Below are 14,250 nucleotides of genomic sequence, written 5' to 3'. Positions count from 1 at the left end.
ACATTATTTTCTTTTAACTTTTTAGTTATGAAGTTATCTGACATGGTGATAGTTAATTTCTTGAATTGATAATGAAAAATATTAGTTCCTCAAAATTATGAAGTTCCAATTCTGCCGAAAATGTGTTTCATGTGTCTAACTTGTATTGTCTAATTCACTAATTGAAAATTATTAGGAAATAAACGCGCAAATGATCACGAATATAAACGAAATAAACATATAAATTTTTGACATAGTTCAATACGATGTGTATTTATGTAGAATATAGAAATAGAAAATTTCACTGACTTTTCGAATACAACTTACAACGAGAGAACAACTATATATAGATAATATAATCAAGTTTTAATCCAAAATAAAAATAGGAACCACATTGGGCCTCAAATATATGTACAAAAGTCCATAAAGAAATTGGATTAATATGATCATAGACTGATTCACTTCTTTTCAGACTCTTTTCAAACTCGATACTTCAACGTAAGCTTGTTAAGATTCAATTTCAATCTATAATAGTCTCACATTCCATGTCCTCTAACTCCATTATATATATAATTCTACGAAGAAAAAAACCCTAATCTACTCTTAATTATGAGCATATAGTCGTCTACTTTTGTATAATGATGAAATTTCAAATCTTTTCCATAGACAAACGTCATTTCCAATTCTTCTTCTGTTGGAAAACAGGGAAAGTTGTTCATACATCACTTGATCCATCAAATACGACAAATATTAATAGCTTGCAAAACATCATTGCTTCTACCCACTTTATCCTTAATTAATCTTCATCTATCTTGGAAATTCCATATCTTGGCGTTGATTCTTGATTATATAGTTGTAATATACATAAATTTTGGATCGATTTTCAACTCTGCATGAAACTTTGAAAATAAAAATGGATTCATGTAGTAATTAGGAGCAAAAACTAATGATCCAAAATAAAAATGAACTGTGTTTTGATTAGATGCTGATTTTGGTTAAACTAGGAATTAACATTATTTACTTTATATGATTTTTTAAATTTTTTTTTAAGCTTTTGTATTTTATTTGCGAATATAATTGTTTTATTCTAGAATTTGAGTGTATTATGTACTTAGTCCTCATGTGTTTTGTACCCACTGTGCCCCAACAAAATCATCTACCTACTTAGATAGACATGAGTAGTATTTAGATTCCTTTTCAACCATACTCCAACAAAATGTACTCCATCCTACTGAGCTTATAAAAACAGGATAAGAATAAAATTCTTCACAAAATCCCTAAAAATAAAAGGGAGCATTACAAAAATAATTATCATGTGACGAAGCGTAACTCAGTTGGGAAGATGTTTTTTTACTCAAACCAATAGATCGAAGGTTCGAGTCATTATAACCACGGGACAATTAAGATATTGTTACACTAGTATTAATAAATTCATAGGAGATGCATGGGTATAAAGATACACTTATGGAACATTAATTGGTTAATGAAGACAATGCACAATTTAATAAATTGATGGGTGTATATGGACCAATAAAGTTTTACTCAATGTCTAAAAGGGAACAATTCTATGATGCAGTAACATTGCATTTTCTTTGTAGTAAATAATTTTGGATGAAAATTTTGTCAATGCAACTAGTCTAATTAAAATATATGAGTAGTATTTAGGTATATAAGAATATAAGTATACTAGATCAAAGTAAGAGAAACAATTGAAAAATGAAAAGTTAAAGATGTGATTATTATTCTATACATCACCAATAAAAGGAAGAAAAAAATAAAAGAAAAAGCGAACACATTGGGCTCCGAAAGTAAATAATGTCACATAAAATACTAGCAGTTCAATACAAAATTGAGAATGATTAGTTAATCACTTGAATATGATAATACGAAACTGAAAGCAAATAAATTAAACAATATATCTACTTGCACTTTTGAAGTCCGAATGTTAGATAAATGTTTAGTGAATATAGTGATATTATATTTAATTTTATGTGTTATATAATAGACTTGAACATGCCTGAAACCGATATTTTGTACAATTACAAATTAAAATCTACAAATATTTTTTTGGATTAATTTTGCTAGGTTCTCCAGAGCTTACACTGTCTCAATTAATAAATCACAAAATAACATCAATAAAAAAATTCCACCTTAAAATATTTTAGATTTTTATTCATTCATTTTTATTTTAGAAACATCACAATTTAAATAAATATATAAAAATAGAGATTAAAAAAATGTCGAATTAAAAAAAATAGAGTTGTATCTGAAATTTAAAATGTTGTCACAACAATTCAAAATGGAATCGCATCTGCGTCGCTGTCATATGGATGACCATAAAATCTAATCTTTGGCGGTTTATGTACAATGGAGCTGTAACTGAATTGTGGATGACCATAAAATCTAATCTTTGGCGGTTTATGTACAATGGAGCTGTAACTGAATTGTGGATGACCATAAAATCTATTCTTTTGGCGATTTATGCACAATAGAGTTGAATCTGAGTTGTGAATTACAATAAAATCTAATCCTTTATTGGTTTATGCATCAAAGTCATATGTAGATTTCTTGAAATATTTTTTAATAATTTCTTCTAAAAACTAGTATCAACTATCAACCAAACAAGCTAATGTGTGTAAGATTCTGTAATTCAAATGGACTCTTTCTAATCATATTCATACGTAGCTTTAATTTACAATGAGAGAATCATTTGTCTTTTCTTTTTCTTCATATGGTTGGACAAGAACTTGGTGACACTATAGAGAATACTCACATTTCTTTATTTTTTTTGCCTTTTTAAAATGTTTTCAAGATTCTGGAGAGTGTCAAGCACATTCGAACATACAATCATAATTTAGTTTCAATATCGAATAATTTTTTGTACATTTTATTATATAGATTTTAAGAAAATAGTAGTACCTTGGATGCCTAATACTAGCCTTTAATTTCCACAACGGCCCTTGAATAATAGTGATAATAACAATAATGATAATAATAATAATGTATGTACACATCAAAATATTAACAAAAATTTATTTATCATATAGCCGTTGACCATCAAAAACTGCCTGATATTTATTTGGAATCAATGCCATTTCCTTTTTTCCATAAGTGCATTTTATAAACCATAAAAGTCAGTTTTTGAATTTATATTAGCAAAACCAACCTGAAACTTTGAATTTAACCTTGAATTCATGAAATTAATCTGACAGTAATAGATGTATAGATAAGGAATAGAATAATATAGATGCTTCACAAATTGATTAAAATTATTCGTAACAGTCACATGCATTATATATGGAGATATTATAAGTTGACAATGGTTTCAAAAATAGGAATATATAGTTTCCATTTAAAATTAAACAATTTTGTAAATGTTGACCCAGGGTAAAAAAGAATTAGTATAACATATAAGAAATTAATTGTTGTCACTAAATTAATACTCCATAAAAGCCTTGACTAAAATGCAAGTTATTACACATGAACATAGTTACCGAATGTACATAAAAAATAATGATTTCGGGTCATTGAGAAAAATGGATATAAAAAATTATAGTACTTCAATTTTTAGTAACATTGTACTTTTAATTTATACATAATTCATATGTTACTAAAAATTGAAGCAAAATCATATAAATTCAATCTTTTATGATTTTATCACATTCTAAACTCTAAAGCATACACTGAATTCGAATCATGCATAGATTAAATCTAATAATTTTTTTAATCCATAATTTATTATTCCATGATTCAATAAATAATAACTTGGCCGCTAAAATTCATGCAATCTATAGCTAAAATAGAGGCTCATCGCAATATTCGTCGATCAAATTTCCATATAATTTTCAATGTCGTTACAATATACGATTTCATCTCGATCTTAACTAGTGAAATAGAAACTATACACAAATTTATAGTAGTATCATATTTTTAGTATATGTGATAGTACACAAGCTACACATGAGCAAATTGGCCGTTACACCCAAGTTTTTTTTGTTTTTTTTTTACGTTACCAAGAATTAAATTCACTGCAATTATATTGCTTTACCAATTATTGAGCTACCCAATTATTAACCTCCCTTTTCATTACCTTCACCAGTCAAACTCCACATGGCGCCATCTCATTGGCTGGTCAAACGTCTAAAATCCCAATTTTGGCCCTTTAAGGGGAAATCCTATAATTTAAAACTAAACAGGTATTTAATCACAATTTTGGGAAATCAAATGAAAAATATTTGAATCAGTGCTGATTATTGTCAGTAAGTGAAAGGTTTCTTATGTACTGATACTATTTTCTTTCCAAAAACATCCAAAAATCATAACTCCCCCAAAACAACCCCACCTTTTTTCCCATTTTATTTTGCAAGAAAATCTTTTTGTCTCATCAGCAATCACATTTCTTGCTTACTGCTTAGCCAATTCCTAGAGAGAGAGAGGGGGGAGCGGATGTGCAAGAATCTAGAGAGAGAAAGCAGCAGTGAAATTGACAGGAAGGTGGGATTTTGTTTCTCGTGTTTGCTAATTTGTTTGGAAACGGGGGAGAAACAGAATAAAGATTTGTCTTTTATTTTAATTTTCCGCAAATTCTGATTACTAATCTAACAAGGGTCAGAAGCAGAGTTTGATTTCTTTAATTTTTGACTGCTCCATGTTTCTCTGCACGTACTGAAAAACACTTCATCATTTACTAATCATTGAATCCGATTTTGTTTTTGGTATTTTCCTTTTTCCCCTTCGGTTTTGCCATTTTTGTGATTGTGGGGAATTTATTGTCTGGGCCATTGTTCTAAATTTGAGCTGCCTCCCACCTTTTCCTGTACCTGATGATGGTCCATGCACAGGAAAAGTCTCGATTTTGCTGATTTTTTTTGTCTGTTTTTATGCAGTTTTCCTCTTTTTATGGGTGCAGTTATGCTTATTCTGTTAGATCTTGTGTGATTTTAACAACTGAGGATTTTTGGGTCTCTTCAAATTTGGCTTCTGATGTTTCTGAAATTTGGGGGTTTAATTGTAGGTGTGTCTCCTTTGAATTGAGCTTGGTTTGGAAATGTCTATAGACTTAGTCTTAAGCTTTGATTGATTTCTTGGATTGATTGGTTCTAAAAAAGTGGTGCTGATTTCTTTATTTTCGACACTCTTAGCCCTTTGTCAAGATTGTGCTCTGACACACACATGTAATTCTTGATATGTTTCTGGAGTTTTGTGCTTTTGTCTTGTGATCTATTAGGTTCGGATTCGAGATGAATAAAACCCGAGAAAAGGGTTGTTTTGTCTATGTTTCTTTTGTTGGGTTATTGAGAATTGGGTTCTGTTCACAAAAGTTGATCTTGACTGCTGTTTAGGAAGTTCCTTTTTCTGTGTTAACAAAATGAATGTGAATGAAAAATCTTTAATGCTTGAAGGAATCTGATTTGCTTATGCTGCCTATTCTATATGCCTACTGAAAATTTCTGCTTTTTGTTTTGTGTATCCAGCTTTGAGCGTGAGGTCTCGTATTGAGTGGATAATATTAGCACAATCTCAAGATTCCCATGGGTGGATTTGATGATCATGTCGCTATTATGGGTGATTGGATGCCCCCGAGCCCTAATACGGGTGCTTTTCTCTTATCAATGATGAATGATGATGTTGGAGCACGGCTGCCTGTGGAATCTGCTGGTGGAAATAGAAGTGAGCCTGAACAACAAGTTACCTCCAGAAATGGCAATCGAAATGTTCAGAGTGAAGCTAGTTTCGAAGATGATGAAACCAACAAGGGCAATGCAGTGAGTGAACCAAAGTTGAGTTCCCGAGGGGGTCTTAAGGAGAGGATTGCAGCTAGAGCTGGTTTCAATGCTCCAAGGCTGAATACAGAGAGCATCAGACCTTCCGACCTTTCTAAGAAGCCAGAAGTTCGGTCTCCTTATTTGACGATTCCTCCTGGTCTTAGTCCAACCACTCTGCTCGATTCTCCAGTTTTCCTCTCTAATTCACTGGTAAACTCTGCACTATAAAACTTGTGTGTTCCTTTTAGTAAGAAAAGCTCTATCAGGATTCTTTTTCTAACTGCAACTAATAAATAGACATATATATGTGAACAACCTAGTTATGTACATGTTCGAGATGTTGTACTGTCATGCATTCTGGAATATGATGATTTATTGAAGGCTGTGTGTTGTACTATATATCTCATGAACAAATGAGCCTGGCATTTTTCGGTGCTCATGACTTATCTTTGAGAGAAGAATGGTCTTTCCATTGATTCTTTTTCTTCTATTATCGTATAGTTTCTCACATTCCAACAGTTTATTGTACGTATTGAGATCAGAAAGAGTAGGACAAATAGAGTTTGTGAACAAGACAATTGGTTTGCAAATGTTTGCATCTTGCAAATTTTTTGCATGTGTGCTATTTGTTGCAGCACTAGTGCAAGTGACCCTCGTACTTCATTTCTCAGTTGATGTGATGCTTTGTTACTTTGCAGGTTCTGCCATCTCCTACAACTGGAAAATTTTCTTTTGCCCCGAGTGGAGACTATCGCGAGTCAGGACTGATGATAGGTGATTCTGATAAGGGGAAGGAGAATAATTTTGAGGACTCCAATGCCTCATCGTTTGCGTTCAAACCCATGACTGAATCCGCTTCGTTCCCATACTTAAATGCAACAAATAAAGTAAGTGATTGCTTGCTCTTCTTTATCCCCCTTGTCTATGCACGTTTCCTGTGTTTTTCTCCGCTCCAATGCTACTTATAAGTCGATATTTTATTGTGTAGTAAGTTTATGATGGCGAGTTTTGCATTTCAGTCCTTTTTTCATTCACTGATAAAAAATTTCATACATGGCTTTGGTGTGCAGACTTTTCCTAATGCTGGATTTACTGTTCATTCGAACACGTCTCAACCTCGTCAAAATATAGAACCGACCAAATCGTACTTGGCAAACAACAGCACTTTGTTTCAGGAGGCAAGTTTCGGTGGATCAGATTTGGGTAACAATGGTAGCAGCACTCTGCTGCAGACACACAGCTCTGCTGGTGCTGTGGAGCATTCTCCGCCTTTTGATGAACAAAACGACGATGGAGATCAAAGAAGCAGCGGAGATCCCAATGGTGGTGGCAGCACGGCTGATGATGGCTACAACTGGCGAAAATATGGGCAGAAGCATGTGAAAGGAAGTGAGTATCCTCGGAGTTATTACAAATGCACGCACCAAAGTTGTCCCGTGAAGAAAAAGGTCGAACGGTCCCAAGAAGGTCACATCACTGAGATAACCTACAAGGGCGCTCATAACCACCCGAAGCCTCCTCCCAACCGCAGATCAGCTCTTGGATCCTCAAATGGGCTCGGTGATATTCAGCTCGACTCTGACCAACCTGGAACCGGTGATCAAATCTGGTCGGGAGTACAAAATGGAAACGCTGCAGGAGGCTGGAAACCGGACAATCTTGACGGATCACCTTCAGCATTGCCGGGCCAAGAATACAACAATGGAGCTAGAAATGGAACCACCTATGAGACAGTGGATGGTGTTGATGGATCTTCTACTTTCTCAAACGAAGAAGAAGAGGATGATCGTGCAACGCATGGCAGCGTGTCATTAGGTTATGATGGTGAAGGAGACGAGTCAGAATCAAAGAGAAGGTTTTTTCTACCTTTTCTCGTGTAATTCATTCACTGAGGTGGAAATACAACTCGATGCTTATCTTTGCCTTGTTTTTGCTTGCAGGAGAATCGAAACTTATGCCCCAGAGATGAGTGGGGCTTCTAGACCGATAAGGGAGCCGAGGGTAGTAGTCCAGACGACCAGTGAAGTGGACATCCTCGATGATGGATACCGCTGGCGCAAATATGGACAGAAAGTCGTGAAAGGAAATCCGAACCCAAGGTTAATTAATCTTCCGTCTCATCACCTCATCTATCATCGAGAGACCATCACTAACTTATCTGATGCAGGAGCTACTACAAGTGCACGAGTGCAGGCTGCAACGTGAGGAAACACGTGGAGCGGGCTTCCCACGACCTGAAGTCTGTGATAACAACGTACGAGGGCAAGCACAACCACGATGTCCCAGCAGCGCGCAACAGTGGAGGTGGCCAGAACACGCGCCCAACTCAACAAGCTCACGCTGCTCCAGGTAATAATAACCTGCACAGGCCCGAGCCCTCCCACCTCCGTGGCAGCTCAACCTGGTTTGAGAGGCCACCACTAGGCTCGTTTGGGCCGGGGCCAGGCTTCGGATACAGAATGGATCAGGCCGGGCTCGGCCTCATGGGGGCTAACCAAGGGAAGCTGCCGCTGCATCATCAGTATTTAGGGCAGCAAAACCGGGGCGTGAACGAGATGGGATACATGATGCCGAAGCCGGAGCCCGGGACGGATGCAGGGGGTTTGAACACATCCAATAATGCATCATCAGTTTACCAGCAGCTTATGAGCAGACTGCCGCTCGGACCACCACCGATATAAGTAAATGTTCAAAGAAGAGATGTGGAAACATTCAAACATCTATATATATAATATATATAACTCTCTTTTATATGTGATTTTGAACTGGGATTACTCATTATAAACCATTCTTTATTTCTTTCTGGTGTTATAATCAATGGGAATTATAGAGCATTTGATTTTGGGATTGCTCAATATGTTGATATTGTTGAGAGGCCATGACTGTGTTCAGTTTTTTGAGCAAAAAAAACAGATTTTATGTGAATCTTTATTATATTTATTTATCGTGTTGATCTCGCCAAGTGTATCTAGGCTTATTAATTTCAGCTTTTACAATTAAATTCCTTGATTTATATGTGAAAATTGATTATATAATGTTTATTTTAACTTTATATAAAAAACTTGACAATATAGGAGTACTCCATTTGCATTTGATTCGACATTATTAAATATTAAAAATAAGTGAACTACATCTAAAATCTAAATATAAGTAGTCCATATATTAGAGTCAGATACTATACAAGTCGAATATTCCATTGTAGAGTTTGACGAGTGTACGCAATAATATCATCACACTTATGAAATATAAAATTGATTCGATATTAATTTTTTGAAATACTAAATGAAAAAAGTTAGTAAAATATAAATCTTATTTTTATTTTTATAACAAAATAGTACCCCCGGTCCCCGATTAAGAGTCACACTTCATTTTTACTACAAATAGTAAGTAGGTCACACATTCCATTAGCTCAATTCACTCACATTTTATTATAAAATCAATATAAAAAAATGGTCTCACATTCCACCAACTTTTGCAACCGACTTTTCTTTACATTTCTTAAAATTCGTGCCTGGTCAAATTGTGACTCCTAATTGGGGACGGAGGGAGTAGTATACTCCATAAGATTATTTACTAAAAATAATAATAAAAAAAATATATAAAAGTTGACTTTAAAATATAAATTGAAGAACAATCTATCTCAATTAAATTATATTTGTACTGAATAATTTTTAATTAAAAATTGATGAATTTAGCTTAGTTTAATTAGAGAATATGTTCAGTATATCTGAATACAAATTTTTGTTAATGATGTAATTCTGCTAAACAAAACCTATTGTTTTAATGTATGGTCCTCGTCTATTAAAAAATTACATGAAAAAGCGATAAATAAACAAACAGAGAAAAGCAAAAAGAATGAATCTATTGTTTAATCCCTAAAAAAGAAAAGTAAAGGCGAATGAGAAGCGCACCTACCAATTTCACAATCCATGGATAAAAAATTGCAAGCGTCGCTCGTCAAACTGGAATCGATTCATGAACCGTGCCTGAAACTGCCTGAATTGGCTTAAAATTGCCAGATTTTACCCACAGATTTCTGCTTGTAACACACGCACAACTTAGCTGGATAATGAATTTTGTTTCCTGTTGATGTAGTTGAACAGATCTTGAAATTGATGTGACGATGATGAGATTGAGAATTAGATCTGATCTGAAAGACTGAAATCCCCCTAAATTTCAGCTCTGGAACTTCACTCAATTTTCGCAAGGTAAACCCTCGACGCCGAGCTGAATATGAAATTTTTTGAATTCAGAATTAGTCAGATCTGCAAGCTGATCTATAGATGAAACGAACGCCTCTACTCTTAAAGCATGAGAAAAAGTCTGAGGTTTTGTAAGAAACCTCAGAAATGATTGAAGACCTGCTTATGAAAAAGATCTGATCGAATTGAGTGATTGGATTAGTTATTCATTTCAAATATTAATTCTTTCTGTCTGTGTGTGTGTTTGAGCTAGAGAATAGAGAGTCAATGATGAAATGCATTCCACTGCTGATTGTAATCATATGTTGTAGGAGTGTAATGTATTGTGTGATTGGAACTGGAATTTTAATTTTCATTTACAAATATTTGAACTCAGCTTAAGTTATGGAATTCTGTGAAATGCAGGTTGGAGAATTTGCAGTTTCTGATCCGGCTGTATATACGAATATCGTGTAATATTTCTGAATACTTGTAAGATATGCATGCGAAGCATCGGAATGGGCCTGGGAATGGGCACAGGTCAAATACTATGGGGATGGGGGGTGCGGCTGCTGCCTCACGAATTCCCCCTGAAGGTTCAATGAGAGGCTATCGGATGCACAATTCTGAGTACAGGAACTATAATCGTGGTGGTTACGGAAATGGGGGTTACTCGAAGCAGTATCAGCCACCTCTGCCCCCTCAAAGGGAGACTGATGTTTTCATTGAAGCTGGAAGGATGGCCGCTGAGTATTTGGTTTCTAAAGGCATGCTGCCACCAAATGCACTTTCAGGGAAGTGGCAGGGTGATGGCTTGAAAAACCAGATTGGAAACTTTCAAGGATATAGGTCTAATGAAGCAGAAAAAATACAGACTTCTGTGGATGGCCGTGCATCAGCTCATTCCCGTTTAGGAAATGCTGCTATGGATGTAGCTCCTGGTAGGAGAAAGTATTCTGATGAATATAATTCAATGGGTTCTAGAAGTTCTGTTCGAGGAATAGAACGCGGAAGGAAAAGAAGTGAATCTTTCAAAAATTATGGGTCGGAGGTTAGTAGAGAATTGGGAAAAAGTGGATCATTGACGGAGAAGATTAGAACTTACCCCGGTGCAGAGGCAGATAGTGATACTTCTGTTGGACATTACAGTGAGCAGCCTTTGGGTAAAGATGGTAATTGTGAGATGCGTGGGTCATCTCCTGGTGAAATAGCTCAAGGAATTGAAAGTGAAACTCAAATAGTTTCTGGATTGGAGAAACGTAACCTAGTGGAAGATGCAGATGTGAGTACTAGTGTTTTGAGTAATGGGAAGTGTCTAGCATCAGATGCAAACACCGAAGCCACAAAAAAGTCTGATGATGAGTCGGAATTGGTTAAAGCTGTAAATAATGACAATGAAACGCAGCAAAATGATGAGAAAAAGGAGGTTGCATCTTTTGGAATAGAGGATACTTTGGTAAGTGAGGACCATGTTGATTTAGTAAAGCAGTGCAAATTTGCAAATGTTCCCACTAAAGCTCGTTCATCATTGACAATGAAGGGTGTGGTGAAGACTGATCTGAAACCCATTAAAGAAGAAGAGAGCATTTCCAAGAGAGAACATGTGGAGGATACTGGAGTGCATCGCATAGATGTTGGCGTTGGGAATTCGGTAGGTAATCCTGCTACCCATCAAAATCATGAGCTTAAAAGTCTTCAATCAGATGATCCCACTTCAGAAAAAGAGATGGACATTATATACTCAACAAGGTCAGCACCGAGCTTAAGGTCTGAGTCTTTTGCTGAACGATCTTTATATAAAGAGCAACGACCAGATGAGGGAATGTCAGGCTTCGGAAGGTCAAAGTCCATGCTAATGGAACGAGGTGAAAAACGAGCAATAGATTGTGATGGTAAGGAGGATTTTAAAAAACTCAGACAATGGGTTCCTCTGCAGGATGCTCAATCTAATAGCTCCGCTCCAATTTCTAGCTCAACAGAAAACAAGCCACTATCACAAGAACCAAGTACTTCACATGGTTCTCATCCGGCTCCGTGTCCTGATCAGAGTACTTTGGATATTTCACTTTCCAAAGATAATACTGATTCGTCTGAGTTCATGCAAGAAAAGCAGCTGTTTCCCAGTTCATTTAAGACTTGTGACCTGAATCTTGTTGGAGGTTGTGATGTCAACGAGAGTCATGATTCTGGTCCCATGCTGGTTTTCCCATCCATCACCCAAACAGGAAAAGCAGCAACATCTATAGATGTTGATTTGTCCATGTCTAACAATGGCAATATGTCTAATAAAACTGTTAAACACAGTATAAATGAGAAGGATATTGAGGTTATTGATTTGGAAAAGGAATCTTCACATGATGACAAAACCTATGGTACTTCGGACAGAAGGTTAGTTTGTTGATGTGACATGCATACATGTACTTGTGAATTACTTCTTTTTTGGATGCACACAAAAAGCAACGAACACGTAGATGCTACTATAAGTAAAAAAACTCTTTAGTTTGTGTCTCATGCCTTCACAATTTACCTGCTTCATGCTTTGCATGGTTTTTGATATATGTCTTGATCATTCAGGGGAGATACTGTATTCACTGACCTGGATGGCTTGCCTACTAATGTACACAATGCTAATGGGATGCCTGATGTTCAGGATGGTTATGGGCTTATGATATCGGAACTTCTTGGAAGTGACAGCCCAAACTGTTCTTCTGTACCGACAGATTTAAATTCATTGCACAATCATATGGGTCTACCAAATGAAGAGGTAACAGAATGCCCCTAGTCCCATTAATTTGTTGTGATGAAATTCAAGGGCTCAACTAATGATGACTTGCATCTCTTTCTAATCAAAAGGGAACTACTGATCTTTGGAAAAAATGAAAAAAACTAGTAGTAGTATATTAGGGACTCATTTTTTGATCTAAAATGATTATTTCAAATATCTTACATTTGTGGTCTGGTCTTGCATTAGTGAATTTCTATTTCTCTCTCTCAAATTATAGATGACCAATGAACTATGCCTCATCTTACTTTCCTTAGATGATAATATCTTACTCTATATTTGCAGGGGATTCTTGGCGATGATGACTCAATTTATATGTCCCTGGGCGAAATACCAATAAGTATGCCTTACTACTTTAAAGTTTATGATTCATCTTGTTAGCTCACTGCCACTGGATTTATTTTCATGACAAAGTGGATAATGTTTAATCTATTTCAGCACGATATAAAATTTGATTATATTCTGGCATGCATAACCACCACTTTTTCTCTCTCTGGAAGGCAGATTCCAATTTTAAACTGTCTAGGAGTAGGTTTGATCTGTTTAAATTTCTTCCTTCATCCAAGCATTTATAGCTATAGAGTAGTGGAAATAATTTGGTCAATTTGTTGAAAATCACTAGAATAAAGGTATGGTTATTGTTGTTGATAAATCTCCTTATTGACATGGAATATTTTTTGGGGATTAGGTTTGCCATTTTAAATTAAGCTTGTTATTTCTTATGTAGAGACATGAATGATGAATCTTACGTGCTCGTATTTCTTATGGATTACTACTAAAACAATAGCCATTGTCAACATGTTCGTCTCAAAACCCAAACTTGCCCTTTGGCAGTTTGCGTAAGCTGGTTTATTCACCTGTTATTGTTGCCTTGGGATTTATTGCAGAAGTACATATCTCATAAATTCATTCATGTGCTTCTTTCCTGCCACAGGAACTATGATTCTCCTTTTCTTTAATAGCAGTAGTTTGAGCTTCCATTTTTTCTCGTTTTGAAAAGGGCACAATGATTGGGTACCTTATATCATGTAATACATGAAACTGTGTTTGGCTCTCTCTCTCTCTCTGATCACATTAATGTTAATTTGTTTCAGGCATACTGGGAGCCTGGGAGCAGCCATCGCAGGACTACGGGAAACCATTTTGAGCATGATGAGGGCATTAATATCAAATGTTGGGCACTCGCCCACACGAGAAGCTTTTGTCAAGCTCCCGATCACTTGTTCTTGATGTCTCATTAAGTGTTGATCAAGTGATCCAGTTGCAATGAGTTACCTGTACTCGACCACGACTTTCTCGTCCCATCTCCATTAATAATGTGGATTGTAGTGGATTTTAGCTGGATTATGGTGTAGAGTATATGAATGATGAAGATGTGGGAATGGTTATATTTGTGTATGTAGATGAGATACTTGACCTTCAACAGCTCTATAAATGTTCAATAACTTGTATTCCAAAGCTCCTTTCTGCACAGGTAATGTGGTTTTGTATTTGGGAGTTGGAATTTGGATTGAGATATAAATATCAAATCTCTTTTAGACAA

The 14,250-nt window shown here is 35.6% G+C and overlaps 2 protein-coding genes across 4 annotated transcripts; both read left to right on the top strand.

Moving 5' to 3' along the window:
• The first annotated feature begins 4,256 nt into the window (after positions 1 to 4,256).
• On the top strand, positions 4,257 to 8,586 carry WRKY2 (WRKY DNA-binding protein 2). Of its 3 annotated transcripts, none has more exons than XM_048124349.2 (6): positions 4,257 to 4,473; positions 5,454 to 5,954; positions 6,443 to 6,631; positions 6,815 to 7,599; positions 7,685 to 7,843; positions 7,912 to 8,586. In XM_048124349.2, the coding sequence occupies exons 2-6, from the start codon at positions 5,511 to 5,513 to the stop codon at positions 8,423 to 8,425; spliced, it is 2,091 nt and encodes a 696-aa protein (XP_047980306.2). In that variant the 5' UTR covers positions 4,257 to 4,473; positions 5,454 to 5,510; the 3' UTR covers positions 8,426 to 8,586. The 3 variants fall into 3 exon arrangements, with proteins under 3 accessions (XP_047980306.2, XP_047980307.2, XP_088912711.1); XM_048124350.2 differs by lacking the exon at positions 4,257 to 4,473 and adding an exon at positions 4,527 to 4,694; XM_089056585.1 differs by lacking the exon at positions 4,257 to 4,473 and adding an exon at positions 4,716 to 4,993.
• A 1,015-nt stretch (positions 8,587 to 9,601) lies between these two features.
• LOC125222130 (uncharacterized protein At4g26450) lies at positions 9,602 to 14,250 on the top strand. Its single transcript, XM_048124597.2, has 5 exons — positions 9,602 to 9,952; positions 10,352 to 12,313; positions 12,500 to 12,689; positions 12,993 to 13,047; positions 13,802 to 14,250. Exons 2-5 carry the CDS (start codon positions 10,425 to 10,427, stop codon positions 13,852 to 13,854), a joined length of 2,187 nt encoding a protein of 728 aa, XP_047980554.2. The 5' UTR covers positions 9,602 to 9,952; positions 10,352 to 10,424; the 3' UTR covers positions 13,855 to 14,250.

Source organism: Salvia hispanica, chromosome 1 (genome assembly GCF_029641045.1).
Source record: "Salvia hispanica isolate PSC_SH4W2 chromosome 1, Shi_PSC_v1, whole genome shotgun sequence".
Classification (NCBI taxonomy): Eukaryota; Viridiplantae; Streptophyta; class Magnoliopsida; order Lamiales; family Lamiaceae; genus Salvia; species Salvia hispanica.
This window is presented reverse-complemented; position numbering and strand designations above follow the sequence as displayed.

What these genes read in the sequence shown, in the direction of transcription:
- WRKY2 (XM_048124349.2), top strand. Translation starts at nt 5,511, where the DNA reads ATGGGTGGATTTGATGATCATGTCGCTATTATGGGTGATTGGATGCCC. An exon ending in TTTTCCTCTCTAATTCACTG is followed by an intron (nt 5,955 to 6,442) that starts GTAAACTCTGCA and finishes GTTACTTTGCAG; the next exon opens with GTTCTGCCATCTCCTACAAC. An exon ending in AAAGGAAATCCGAACCCAAG is followed by an intron (nt 7,844 to 7,911) that starts GTTAATTAATCT and finishes TATCTGATGCAG; the next exon opens with GAGCTACTACAAGTGCACGA.
- LOC125222130 (XM_048124597.2), top strand. Translation starts at nt 10,425, where the DNA reads ATGCATGCGAAGCATCGGAATGGGCCTGGGAATGGGCACAGGTCAAAT. An exon ending in TGGGTCTACCAAATGAAGAG is followed by an intron (nt 12,690 to 12,992) that starts GTAACAGAATGC and finishes CTATATTTGCAG; the next exon opens with GGGATTCTTGGCGATGATGA. An exon ending in CCTGGGCGAAATACCAATAA is followed by an intron (nt 13,048 to 13,801) that starts GTATGCCTTACT and finishes AATTTGTTTCAG; the next exon opens with GCATACTGGGAGCCTGGGAG.